The 13025-nt window shown below is 24.0% G+C and overlaps 4 protein-coding genes across 7 annotated transcripts; all 4 read left to right on the forward strand.

The window, feature by feature from the left end:
• Positions 1-151: 151 nt before the first annotated feature.
• Positions 152-2544, forward strand: LOC107070967 (armadillo repeat-containing protein 7). Of its 3 annotated transcripts, XM_089173924.1 has the most exons (5): positions 152-394; positions 468-547; positions 1870-2142; positions 2225-2296; positions 2407-2544. In XM_089173924.1, the coding sequence occupies exons 1-5, from the start codon at positions 286-288 to the stop codon at positions 2515-2517; spliced, it is 645 nt and encodes a 214-aa protein (XP_089030050.1). In that variant the 5' UTR covers positions 152-285; the 3' UTR covers positions 2518-2544. The 3 variants fall into 3 exon arrangements, with proteins under 3 accessions (XP_089030050.1, XP_089030051.1, XP_089030052.1); XM_089173926.1 differs by lacking the exons at positions 152-394; positions 468-547 and adding an exon at positions 1647-1787; XM_089173925.1 differs by lacking the exons at positions 1870-2142; positions 2225-2296; positions 2407-2544 and adding an exon at positions 715-1068 and having other exon boundaries at positions 178-394; positions 468-635.
• On the forward strand, positions 1102-1618 carry LOC149032169 (hydroxyacyl-thioester dehydratase type 2, mitochondrial-like). The gene has a single exon (XM_089173927.1). It carries the CDS (start codon positions 1102-1104, stop codon positions 1558-1560), a length of 459 nt encoding a protein of 152 aa, XP_089030053.1. The 3' UTR covers positions 1561-1618.
• A 145-nt stretch (positions 2545-2689) lies between the features above and the next one.
• LOC107070968 (uncharacterized) lies at positions 2690-6067 on the forward strand. 2 transcript variants are annotated; one of them, XM_015329552.2, is made up of 5 exons: positions 2690-4360; positions 4428-4513; positions 4596-4911; positions 5221-5324; positions 5399-6067. In XM_015329552.2, exons 1-5 carry the CDS (start codon positions 3124-3126, stop codon positions 6065-6067), a joined length of 2412 nt encoding a protein of 803 aa, XP_015185038.1. In that variant the 5' UTR covers positions 2690-3123. The 2 variants fall into 2 exon arrangements, with proteins under 2 accessions (XP_015185038.1, XP_015185039.1); XM_015329553.2 differs by having other exon boundaries at positions 2690-4354.
• An 873-nt stretch (positions 6068-6940) lies between these two features.
• On the forward strand, positions 6941-12984 carry LOC107070969 (condensin-2 complex subunit G2). Its single transcript, XM_089173922.1, is given in 17 exon segments — positions 6941-7078; positions 7235-7363; positions 7427-7573; positions 7665-7781; positions 7864-8031; positions 9144-9446; positions 9544-9624; positions 9626-9721; positions 9792-10118; positions 10204-10510; positions 10592-10779; positions 10853-11092; positions 11176-11501; positions 11581-11938; positions 12018-12305; positions 12388-12527; positions 12773-12984. Coding segments are annotated over 17 exon segments (3384 nt in total). The 5' UTR covers positions 6941-6964; the 3' UTR covers positions 12828-12984.
• The last annotated feature ends 41 nt before the right edge of the window (positions 12985-13025 follow it).

Below are 13025 nucleotides of genomic sequence, written 5' to 3' on the forward strand. Positions count from 1 at the left end.
ATTATTCTATTGATTCTATAATAGTAATTTTTTATTAGCCAATCATATTATAGATAATTATTCTTAGTCATTGTGTATCAAGTTTATTACTTTCTATCAACCAATCATAATACGAGAATTATGATTGACAGATTGTGATTTGACCAAATTTCATTGGATAGAAAATATTTATATTTATGTGTGTTATTTCTAATTTCTCTATTATGTTACGAATGTAATATAATATCACACGATATACTATGGACTAATATTTATTATAAATATTGATTGGTATTAAAATAATTAATGTTTTCAACAAAAGAAAAATTAATACACCGTACCGGACAAAATGGCGTTGGACGATACGATTTTTTAAAACTTTTAATTAATGAATTTAAATCGACCTCATCTAAAGGTAAACAAAAGTTTTTAATTATGTCAATTGATTAGTATTCATATAATATATATGTACATATTTTTTTTAATAGATGCAAAGCAGCAAGTGTTAGCAAATTTAGCTAATTTTGCATACGATCCTATTAACTATGATTATTTAAGACAACTTAAGGTAATAGATTTATTTCTTCATATATTGTCAGAAGATAATACTACTTTTGTACGCTTTGCTATAGGAGGTATTTGTAATTTATGCTTAGGTAATGTATTATGCATTTGAACGTTATATTGATTACATTATTCATTTACACAATAATCCAAACAATCTGCACTTTTCAGATCCCATAAACAAAGCGTATATCTTACGCAATCAGGGCATTCCATTAGTATCGTTATTACTTAATTCTCAGGATGAAGGAATCATACTGTCATCTATTACAACTTTAATGTTTTTAATTACACCTGAATCTAAAGACGATATACTGTCACCAACCATTGTTAAACATATGCAAGATTTTTCTAATAGCACGAATACTCGTATTAAAAATTTAGCTACTATATTTTTAACCGATTATTATCAAGAACATAATATTGAAAAGACTAAGGATATAAAATGATTGATACGTCAATAACAAATTTATTTACTAGTAGATAGAATATTTATTATTAATAATAAATTTATATTGCAATTTATAATTTAATGATATTTCTAATCAAAATACGATTATGTCACGACTTTCATTTTTCTATCATAATATAAAAAAGTATTGTACAAAAACACCACCTGCGAAGATATGTTCTTTAAGTTTAAAAGTTGGAGATCGTGTATCGATTTCTAAAACAATAACCAACAACGATGTTTTGAGTTTTGCACAATTGACCAATGATTATAATCCTATTCATATTACTTCAGATAAAAATATTGTTCATGGAGCTTTGCTTAATGGTTTAGTATCGGGTGTACTTGGAACAAAACTACCAGGCCCAGGTACAATCGTTACTGAACAAACTCTTAAATATCCTAATTCGTGTTATGTTGGTGATACGGTAGAAATAATAGTACAAATAATATCTGTACGTAAAATTATTAAATGTGAATATACGTTAATTGCTAATGGTGATCAAGTAGTTCTTAAAGGTGAAGCTAAATTAATTATGAAAAGAAAAAAAGATAATGTTAATTAATTCATTTATATATGTACAAATATTTAAGAAGAAATCAATAAAAACAATTTATATTTTACATTCGATTTAAAGTAGGTCTTATTGTATGTGCAATCGTAAAAATGTAAACAAATTTTGCTTAGCTAGCAATACTGTCCCTTATATATTGCAATATTTTCAATTGATGTACTTTCATTGGCACGTAGAACAAATTTCAATCTTTTATCAGATTTTGGTAATATAAAAAGGTAGATTGATACATAAATATAATTGTATTAATAATTAAAACAAATTAATTATAATATATTTTATAGAAATTTTTTGTTACAGTTTGAAATGTATCTAACATTTATTTTTATTATCCTATGCGTGTCAACTGTTTATGCAAAAAAGGATATCAATGAAAATAACAATAATCATCTAAACTCATCAACGTCTGAAGAACCGGTTGGATGTGTTTGTGGTGTATTTTTAAGTGGACAATTTAAAAAAGGTTCAAAAGAACAACCTACGGGAAATCCTGTTATTCTTCATGAACAGTCCGATTCGTTTCCTTGCACTTCTCATGGAAACAAACAATGTATTAACAAATGTCTCGAGATTGTAAGTTGATCAAATTGTTTTTTAAATATAATTAATATATATACGTAAACATATACAAATTAATATGTTATTTATATTATAGATCATAAAAAATCTTCCAAATAGTTCAAATATACTTTGTGCTGCGTTAGATCGTGATTGTTTAAAAGAAAAAGTAAGTAATTTTGTTTAATATTAATAGAATAAATAAAATAATACTAAACATAGTTACATTATATTAAAAAGATATACAAATATTAAAAATAAATTATTTATTTAATACAGGCATCTCTCTTCATACAAAATTGTAAAAACAAATGGATTAATACGAATTTATCAAGTAGTAAAAAGTATTGTTGCAAAGATGGAATTTCGTATAAGTGTCCTATCAATTAATTAATATAATATTTATTTATATACATATTTAATTGTAATATTTTTTAAACAATCTTTTTATATTCCTAGATATTATTTTTCAATTTCCCGCCATTAATCTAAATATAACCTAACTCCTTCAAAGCAGAAGAATTCAACATAAATATCTGAAATACTGTGCATCTATATTTAGGAATTGAGTTATAACATTCTGTCCTGGATTTTATAAATGGATAGCTCATTAAATAGACTATTTCTATTTAAAATGCATTGTTAAATTATAATTCAGCTTTGAAAAATTCTTGTTTCTTTTTGTAATACTCACAAGTGGAAATATAACCCCCAATAACAGTGTCATCAGTAAACAACATTAATCTTAAGCTTGATGAATTGATTAATGTGTATTATATTTTAATTGTATGTTTTATATTTATATATTCTTTTTTTGAAAAAAAAAAGAAAAAAAAACAATAAAGTGAATGATCAAAGGTAGTAAAATATTTTATGTATACAAGAATAAAATGAATATTTTCGAATGAAAACAATGATATTAAATATAATGCAATAAAATAAAAGATTAAATTAAAAAACGCTTTGATGTATTGACGTATTACAAAGCTTAGAAATATGTGTGCTCGTCTTTTAGCGTGTCCTTTATGTTCTCAGCCTGGTTTTTTAACTTTGGATGCTTTACGAGCAGGACTTGTAAGCGTTGCTACTAGACCATTAATGTGTCCAGTTTGTAATGAAGTATTAGTCGGTATAGATAAATTGACTATACATCTATTCGGACATACCATTAATATTAATGATAATTCCATACAATTATCAAAACCTGTTAATATTAACGTAGACAATAATGAGATCGGTAATCCTAACGTTCAAGTTAAAAGCATCGTTCACAATTGGAATGTATTACGCAAAGAACCTGTTGACACCGGTCAAGGATTTATCAAAAAAGATAAAAGTAAAAATTGTTATGATATTGATCACACAATACAATCATGTTGCACCATTTCAAATAGTATTAATAAAACGTCGACTATGAATTCATTGAACAAAGTACAAACTGATGAGTCGTTTAACAAAGGTTCCCAAGTTTTACATATCTCAGAACAAATTTATCCTAATACGAGTACAAACGAATGTTTTTATAGTAAAGAAAATGATAGATTATTTATAGAAACACACGATGACTCTTCGACGGTTATTAGTGAATTGTCGAAAAGAAATTGTTTGGAAGATTGTTACAAAAGTAACAATCTACAAGATGAACATTTACAACAGAGAGAAACTAACAAATTGGATGACGTTTGGATAGAAGATTTGTCTCAACAAGTTTGTAATCAACATTCCATTATGAAAAAAGATTCATTGGGACGAACTAACGAAACTAGTGATATCGTTTTAAAACAAACAGATATTAATAACGATGATTATAATTTGAAAAATAATTTAATCATCAGTTTTCCAAATGTTATGACGATGAATGATAATGTTAATGTTTTACCATTGGAAATGAATAATAAAAAACATTCGAATGATCATAAAAATACATTGATTGATTCTATCACCGATGTTAAATCGAATCAGAATGTAAATGGTGACAAAATAATATCAAATGTTAAATTGTTCAAGGAAAAGACTGAAAGGTGTAATATATGTGGATTCTATTTTATAGATAGTAATATTCTTCTTTTGCATAAACAATTAGTTCACATGGTCGATGAACAAAATTTAAATCTTACTAATGATAATTTGTTAAAAAGTTATTCGTGCCATTTGTGCTCGAAGGTTTTTAAAATGCGTGGCAGTTTAATGATACACATGAGAGTTGCACACATCGGTCACAATTGGGGTAAACGTTTGTTTCACTTTTACAAATTTATTATTTATCTAAATAAACGTTTGCTTATCGTAATATTATACAGGTTTTTTATCAAAGGATGGAGACACGTCGGTAGGAATTAATAACAATGGATACAATTGTCCTACTTGTGGAAAAAATTTTAAAAAAGTAAGTATTATTATCATCTAGATTAAAAATATGATTTTAATCAAAATATTATATATTTGATTGTTTTGTATTAATTGAACAGGAACAACACGTTATACAACATTTGAAAACGCATGAAGGAAAACAATGGGAATGCGATGTCTGTAGTAAAATGTTTACAACAAAGTATTTTTTGAAAAAACATAAAAGATTACATTCGGGTGAGATGCCGTATAAATGTAACATCTGTGACAAAACGTTTACATTTCAACAATCATATCATAAACATAGATTATATCATAAAGATGACAAACCACATATGTGCACTACTTGTGGTAGATCTTTTAAAGAACTTTCTACGTTGCATAATCATGAACGAATTCATACAGGAGAAAAACCTTTTGCCTGTGAAACTTGTGGTAAATATATTATTATAAATATGATAATGTTATTTTGCTTGTTTTGAATAATTTGTATCTTTTTTTTTTTTTATAAAGTTTACTATTACTCATATATAATGTGCTTTACTATTTACAGTTTTTACTAACAATCTAATTATGGGTCATTTTATTCACATTGTATCTATAACATTACAGTGTGATGCATGAGTTAACAAATTAAAGGTAAAATTTTATATGTTAATCTATGTTTATGTTATATTTTATATAATATTTTACAATATTATATATTATTGATTTCAAGATAAATATTATATTTTTTTTTAATAGGAAAATGTTTTCGACAACGTGTGTCTTATTTAGTACACCGTAGAATTCATACAGGTGTTATGCCTTACACTTGTACCATGTGCGGAAAAAGTTTTAGATATAAAGTAAGTAATATAAAATATATATAATTCATAACGTTTTTCATTACTGTAAATAATATTTGATTAAAATTATTTAGGTTAGTCAAAGAACGCACAAATGTCCGATACAATCATCCAGTTCTCAACCGCAATCGAATGAAATAGTTCAAAACCTTACACAAGAAATTTGCAACGAATCTAATCAATTGCAAGAAACTAATTCACCGCAACAAATAAAACAAATACTTAACGATATCAACGATAAGGATAACAAATTTGTTCTTATAATAAATGCTCAAGGCCAAACCGTTTTAACGAGAGAATCGGATCTTCAAAACGAACAAGAAACTTTTATAAAACCAAAGGAGACAAATAAAACTTCAAACGAAGATGCATGGAATTCAGAGAATTCTAAAAATCTTGATTCAAAAAGTTCTATCAATAATACGGACAAATTATTGTCAAATAACAGGAACAACGTACAAGAACCTACAGATTTTTTTTCTTTAGTAATGTCACCATTAGAAAATGATTTATCATCACCTACATCTGGCATGGAACATCTGCGACTTTCTTCACCGATATCGAAAGATGTGCCGCAGTCTTTATTCAATAATTTTAGACATCTTTCGGAAACTATAAATGAAAATATAATTCATACGGATGTAGAAGAAACGTATACGACTGATAATAATATCAGATGTTCATTTGAAACAATAAATGAAGAATCGTTGAAACAATTACTTTATAGTATAGGTAAGAAATAAAATATGATAGAAATATGTTTTAGAATTGATAATATTAATTACACTTTTTGATGGTAGTTCATTAATAAACAAAAGTGTTATTAAATTAATTACAGATAGAGATTTATTTATTGAATATATTATAGATTAAGAATATGATAATTATTAATATTATTTAAATTTTGATCAGATAATTTATTCATATATTGTTGTATTCTATATTTTTATGTTTGAATACAATGATTACACGATGTCACTCTGTGACATTTAAACGCGCGCGCCAAAATACCTCTGCAGAATACATGCGCCAAATACGTGCGCAAAATACCTGCGCCAAATACTTGCGCACAATGAATGAAATAATATTCTCTGTCTCATTTTATCAATGAGCTTTTTATTTTAATAATTGCAATGATTTTATATTTAATTTAAATGAATTTTATTTAATTTTGTATATTGTTGGTACCTCAGATGAATCATTTTGTTAATATGTACATCCTTGTATCGTCGTTGCATCTTTAACCCTTTATCGTTGAAATATGTGCTGATGTTAACAACAGACTGCGCTGGTATCGTATTTACGTATATGTTATATATAATGCGTAAAAATTTAAGGTTAATATGTTTAGTTCCATGTTTTATTATTGTGATCATAGTGAGTGAATATAAAAATAGATTATTGAAGCGGTATGGATGATCAAAATGGATTATATATTTATTTATATGTGAAAGATTATGTTAAATATATATATGTTATTTTATATATATAATGTTTATGTTATAAAAGTTAAAGAAAAATAATATATATATTAACCATCAGAAAAGAAGAAAGTTTATTTGATAATATATTGATAATTTTGAATGAATATTAAAAAGATAAGATATTAATATATATATATATATTAATTTTGTTATTATATGATTTATATTATACATAACAAAATGTCCTGCCAAAATATAATGCGTGAGAAAATATTGTTCCGCGTTTTAAAAACCAGAGGCTGTGATGTATCTGCTATATGTGATAAAATGGTTTGTTCAAATCATTATTATATTTCAATTACTATACTTTATAGATTAATATTATTTGTTTTATTCTTAACACAAAGTTATATCATCTTGGTATGTACTTATTTTGAATTAATATTTATTATTGTTATAATTAATATTTGATATTTTGTTTTACAGAAATTTGATATTAAGAATATAACTATACTAACTGAAGAAGAATTATGTGAATTATGGTATCATGTGAAAGTTATATTATTAAAAATACAAAAGAAGTTTATGTTACAATCGGAAAACGCACATTCCAAAGTATGAATATTATATTATAAGCGTATCAATATTAACGTTACTATTCTTAACATTTATTTTTAGGATAAAGAAGAAGCATTTAATCTGATACGCATAATAACAGCAATGGCTTTGAAAACGTTACAACAAAAAACATTTGTTCCAAACGTATTGCTAGAAATTGTATTAATACTTCATTCGGTTATATTACCACAAATAAATAATACAAAGGTTTGTAATATTTTTAAATTCTTGCATATGATTATATAATGTATTAAAAAATGATCATGTAAAAGTTCATTCATAATTTATTATTTTTCAGATAAAAGATGAAATATCACGTTTTCTAGAAAATTGGTGGATATCTAATATGATATGGAAAGAAAAAGTAATAATAAATGTTATCAAACATTTGATTAGAAAATCCAAAATTTCAGCGGTAATTTATGAATAATAATACGATCAAAAAAAAATATATAACATTGAAAAGTTTTCGTATAAATAATATACCATGTTTTTAGCAACATGTCAAACGATTATGTAAAATAAAATCTGCGTTAAGTTTAATGAAGAATAACAAAGATATACAAATATTGGTTGAGTTGTCACGGAATACAAATATTATTTCAATGCAGGAAGGAAGAACTATTTTGTTAAAATTATTTACATTAGGAGAAGAATTCATAACGGTATTGTAAAAATAATATATATATATATATATTAGGGTGGGTCAAAAAAGTCAATTATTTTTTTTTTACAAGTGCCACGGAAAAATAGGTTGCTATACACCTTAAAACAATTCTCACCAAATATGAGCTCTTAATTTTAATAGGAAGATACTCCGCATCGCAGTTTTTTATTTTTTTCTCAGTCTAATAGAATAAAATTCATACCTCATCATTAATTGATTGTACAGAAAAATGTTCTGGAAGAATTTTTGTAGGAAATTTAATACTCTACAAAAAGGGTATCTTATATTTTTTCCGTAAACCTCACCATTTGAATGATATTGAAGATTTAAATTTGATGATTTTTAGACAAATCTCATTTTTGCTTATGAATTTTATAATTCGACAATAAATGACTATTAAAAAGTGCACAATACAAATTTTTGTAGCAAAATTAACTGCTCTATAAAAATGGTGTCTTATGTTTTGGCGATTAAATTAAGCGTTCAAAAGATATTCAGAGACAGAAATCAGTACTCATGAAAATTTGATGATGAATATCTTTTGAACGCTTAATTTAATCGCCAAAACATAAGACACCATTTTTATAGAGCAGTTGATTTCTTACAAAAATTTGTATTGCGCATTTTATAATAGTCACTTATTGTCGAATTATAATATTCATAAACAAAAATGAAATTTGTCTTAAAATAATCAAACTTAAATCTTCAATATCATTCAAATGGTGAGATTTACGAAAAAATATAAGATACCTTTTTTGTAGAGTATTAAATTTCCTACAAAATTCTTTCAGAACATTTTTCTATACAATCAATTAATGATGAGGTATGAATTTTATTCTATTGGACTGAGAAAAAATAAAAAACTGCGATGCGGAGGATCTTCCTATTAAAATTAAGAGCTCATATTTGGTGAGAATTGTTTTAAGGTGTCTAGCAACCCATTTTTCCGTGGCACTTGTAAAAAAAAAATTGACTTTTTTGACCCACATTAATATATATATATATATATATATATGACTTGTAAAATTTCACTTTCATTGTAACGTTGTTCAAAATTGATTTAAAAATGTGTGTTTAAAAATTTGAATAATGTTATTATTGTATTTTTAGGAAATTCATAATAATGTTAAAGGGGTACTTGAAAAAGCTGACTCTGAGTTGATCAAAGAATATTCAAATTTGTATGCAGATGCATGGTTAAGTGCAACAAATAAAAATAAGGAAATAATAATTGATAAATGTTTCAAAAATATTATCTTTCATTGTCTAAGATCTCGTAGAGATTTTCTAGGACGAGATAAACTTGGAAATAATTTACTGATATTCTTAGAAACATTACATCGTTATAAAGGTGGTGCAATTAAAAAAATGTTGCATGAACAATACAACAATTTATTGTGGGAACATTTGAAGGTAACCTTTTTTTTTTTGTAATTTGATTTAAAATGATCATTTTTAGAAGTTATTCCAACAATTGTAGTTTCTGTGTTAATTATCGATTTGATTTTAGGCACCTGGGTCTTGTATCAGATGCAACACTGCTGAAGTTTTGTTTATTATTTTGTCAGAACAACCAATACGTTTAACAAAAAAACAAGAATAATATAAATATCTTTCAACATTATTCAAAAGCTATTTCTAATCTTTTGAAAGATACTGATGTACAAGTGTGCCTTATAGCTATTAATGTATGTTATTTTTATATATATATTTTGATACGTTAAATATTAAATAATTTATTGATTTATTTCATTACAGATAACTTGTAAAATATTAGAAAATTATTGGAAACAAATACCAGATAATATTATCAATCATTGGTTAAATATTTTATCGGATCATATGCGAAACAAATCATCTTCCGAAATTAAATTGAATATTTTAAATGGTATTAAACAAATGGTAACCAATAAATATTCTCATACAAGTTTACAAAGTTTATTGACTGACTTTGCTAATAAAATGGATTACGCTGATACAAACGTAATAAAAAGTTTTAATAAACTTCTCGTATATCTTGAAAATAATGTTGGCATTTTGATTTCGGATATTATTAATATAAATACATTATTAAAATGTATCCAGGTAAATTAAATTCATATAATAAAATAATGAGTCAACACAATTACTATTAAAAACAATCAAATAAATATCTTATTATTTAATTTAGGATACCGATGAACAAAAAATGTTACAACAATTAATCAAATTATTATGTTTGTGGATTAAATTGCATAATTTAAATGATGACAATGTTATAAAAGAAATTTTATATATTGGAACAAGGAATATAACGGCAATGAGAAAATTATTTGTTTATTCTAAAAATATGATTCTTTGGAACGACGCATGTAAACTTATAAATATTATATTAAGGAAAATTGAAAAACAAATAAATAATTTGTTAAATGACGAAGATGAAATTAATATGAAACCTAATAAAAGATTTAAAAGGAACAATTATAAATCACACAATGGTATTAACATTAAATTGAATTATTTATTATGTTTTATCATCAATATGATTAATAAATTAATAATATTTATTTTTTTTTTAGGTAAATCTAACGATGAAGTTGATTCATACAAATCGATTGAAATATTGCTCGAAGTTATTTCTATAATATTGTATACAAATAAAAAAGATTTTACAGAAGAATATTTTGATAATGAAAATGGAAAAAAATTGCAACGAGTACTTACGAATATTCTTCCACAAATTGTTTGTTTTTATACAGATACACAGGTATGAATTTTTATTTTTTTAATTTATAATTAAATTAAAATTATGATTTTTATTAAAAAAAAGATTGTTTTAGAAATTGACTTTCAACGAATCCATTTTGTTTCTACTTTCATTCGTTCCTGTTACTACGTTGAACAATACAAATGATATTTTGAAAATTATTACAAAACAATTATCAAATCCTAATATTTCAAATAATATGTTGATTACAATTTTGTATACTTTAATGAAATGGAAGAAAATTGATATGATTTTTATATTGTTACAAGAATTAATAACAAAATATACAAATGCAACAACAACTAAAGAACAAGTTAGTAATATTTAAATGATTAAAATATTATTCATTTAAATAACTAAAAAAAATATAAACATTTCTCTTGTATATTTATATAGGAATGTAATAAGAATATTACAAAAGAACAAGAAGAAACATTAATGTTATGTATAAAAATACTTAAACAATTATTGAATATCGATTTCCAAGAAGAATTGTTAACCAATTATTATGAAAATTTAATAAACATTTGGAATGATTTACGTGTTATATTACGTCACATTGAAATTAGATTAAAACGTTCGGATAAATTGAATTATTTAATGAATGAAAATAATTTCATCAATCATTTCAATGATTATTTATCAATGATATTTATTTTATCAAAAATTGACGTTTACGATAATTCTGAGTGTTTTCATAATATTTTATTATGGATCGAAGAGTATGAATTTAAACGTTTTTTTATAATAAATTTTAATATTTAAATAATAATAATAAAAAATATATGAATTTTTGTACAGGAAAGTGATACTGCAAATGCCTAAAATGGAGGAACATAAAAAACCAAGACATATATTTCCAATAAATATATTAAAGATAGTAATTAATGTATGCAATTCTATGATAAATGATTGTCTATTATCTACAAAGATATGTTGCAGAATTATAATAATTTATATGAAAACTATTATATCATCAGTTGGTATCATTTTTGTGGAAGATGCTTTTAAAACGATCATAGCATTATTAAATTTAAATAAAATTCAATATGACAATAAAGATTCTAATTTATTAAATACTATATTACCAAAGTTTTTATCCACTGTTATGATATCATTAAATAAATATTCAGAAGATGTTATTATTTTGTATACAAATGTAAGATTATAATCATTTGAATTAATTTTTTATTAAGTTTACATATATTTCATTTATTTAATTTTATTATTTGTTTTAGAATTTTCAAATATTCATTATGGTAATAGAAAAATATTTTGAAAGCATCGAATCTACGTACAGTGATCCAGAAATGCATTCTATGTATTTGACTATAATATTAAATACAGTTATTGATAATATTAGTAAAAAAATCAACGATAATTATATTAACAAACATTCTAAGGATATATTGAAAATGAAATTTCCATATCTTGCTGATAAGATTTTAAATTTAACGTTGTATGTTAAAAAATATCAAGATGCTTGTTTATTTTCTATCAAAAAATCTGTAATACATTACAAAGAAGTAAATATTTATTTGTTATATATTTGATAACACATTTTTGTTAATCATATTATTAAAAATATTTACTTTTATGTGTTTACAGGTCAATATACTTGCAATGTTACTGATAATAAATCAAATGTTTCATTTACCAGTTAAATCTGTGACAAAATTACAAGACATTACCAATGTAATTAAATTAGAATACGACAAACGATGTGATCTTACCGTCCATAATAATAGGTGTTGTATTTAATGTATTATACATGTTTTATACAGTCTTGAGGCATTTCATTTGATTTAAGATATTTATTTTTATTTAAGTAAGTAAATATATGAAATTTTGATGTGACCATCACCAATCATTGGTCACACAATTAGATGATTATTCGTAATATTTAAAATGTAAATCAAATTAGCTGCTCTTTATGACTGTATATTAATATTAATATTATCAGACAATCATAATGATAGATATTTTTTTACAGATTCATTATCGACGCAATAAAAAAAATCATTAACACGATAGAAAGTAATTTTTAAGAAAGAATAAAACAACAACAACAAAGAACTATATATATATAAATATATATAAAATAATTTTTAATATTTTTTCAATAGATTATTAAACTAAGATGAGAATATTTTTATAATCATATATATCATTTTCTACGAATAAAAATATTCTAATTCTCTGTCAAACGCAGTACCACATAATCTGTTTTTATTTTATTTTAATAT

The sequence above is a fragment of the Polistes dominula genome, unplaced genomic scaffold (assembly GCF_049000335.1).
Source record: "Polistes dominula isolate Pdom_NZ unplaced genomic scaffold, Pdom_raw_medaka contig_75, whole genome shotgun sequence".
In the NCBI taxonomy this organism is placed as follows: Eukaryota; Metazoa; Arthropoda; class Insecta; order Hymenoptera; family Vespidae; genus Polistes; species Polistes dominula.

Excerpts from the sequence above, each read along its gene's own strand:
- LOC107070967 (XM_089173924.1), top strand. The coding sequence starts at position 286 with ATGTTTTCAACAAAAGAAAAATTAATACACCGTACCGGACAAAATGGC. Across the intron at positions 395-467 it reads TAAATCGACCTCATCTAAAG|ATGCAAAGCAGCAAGTGTTA; the intron begins GTAAACAAAAGT and ends TTTTTTTAATAG. Across the intron at positions 2,297-2,406 it reads GTGATTGTTTAAAAGAAAAA|GCATCTCTCTTCATACAAAA; the intron begins GTAAGTAATTTT and ends TATTTAATACAG.
- LOC149032169 (XM_089173927.1), top strand. The coding sequence starts at position 1,102 with ATGTCACGACTTTCATTTTTCTATCATAATATAAAAAAGTATTGTACA.
- LOC107070968 (XM_015329552.2), top strand. The coding sequence starts at position 3,124 with ATGTGTGCTCGTCTTTTAGCGTGTCCTTTATGTTCTCAGCCTGGTTTT. Across the intron at positions 4,912-5,220 it reads TTTTGCCTGTGAAACTTGTG|GAAAATGTTTTCGACAACGT; the intron begins GTAAATATATTA and ends TTTTTTTAATAG. Across the intron at positions 5,325-5,398 it reads GAAAAAGTTTTAGATATAAA|GTTAGTCAAAGAACGCACAA; the intron begins GTAAGTAATATA and ends AAAATTATTTAG.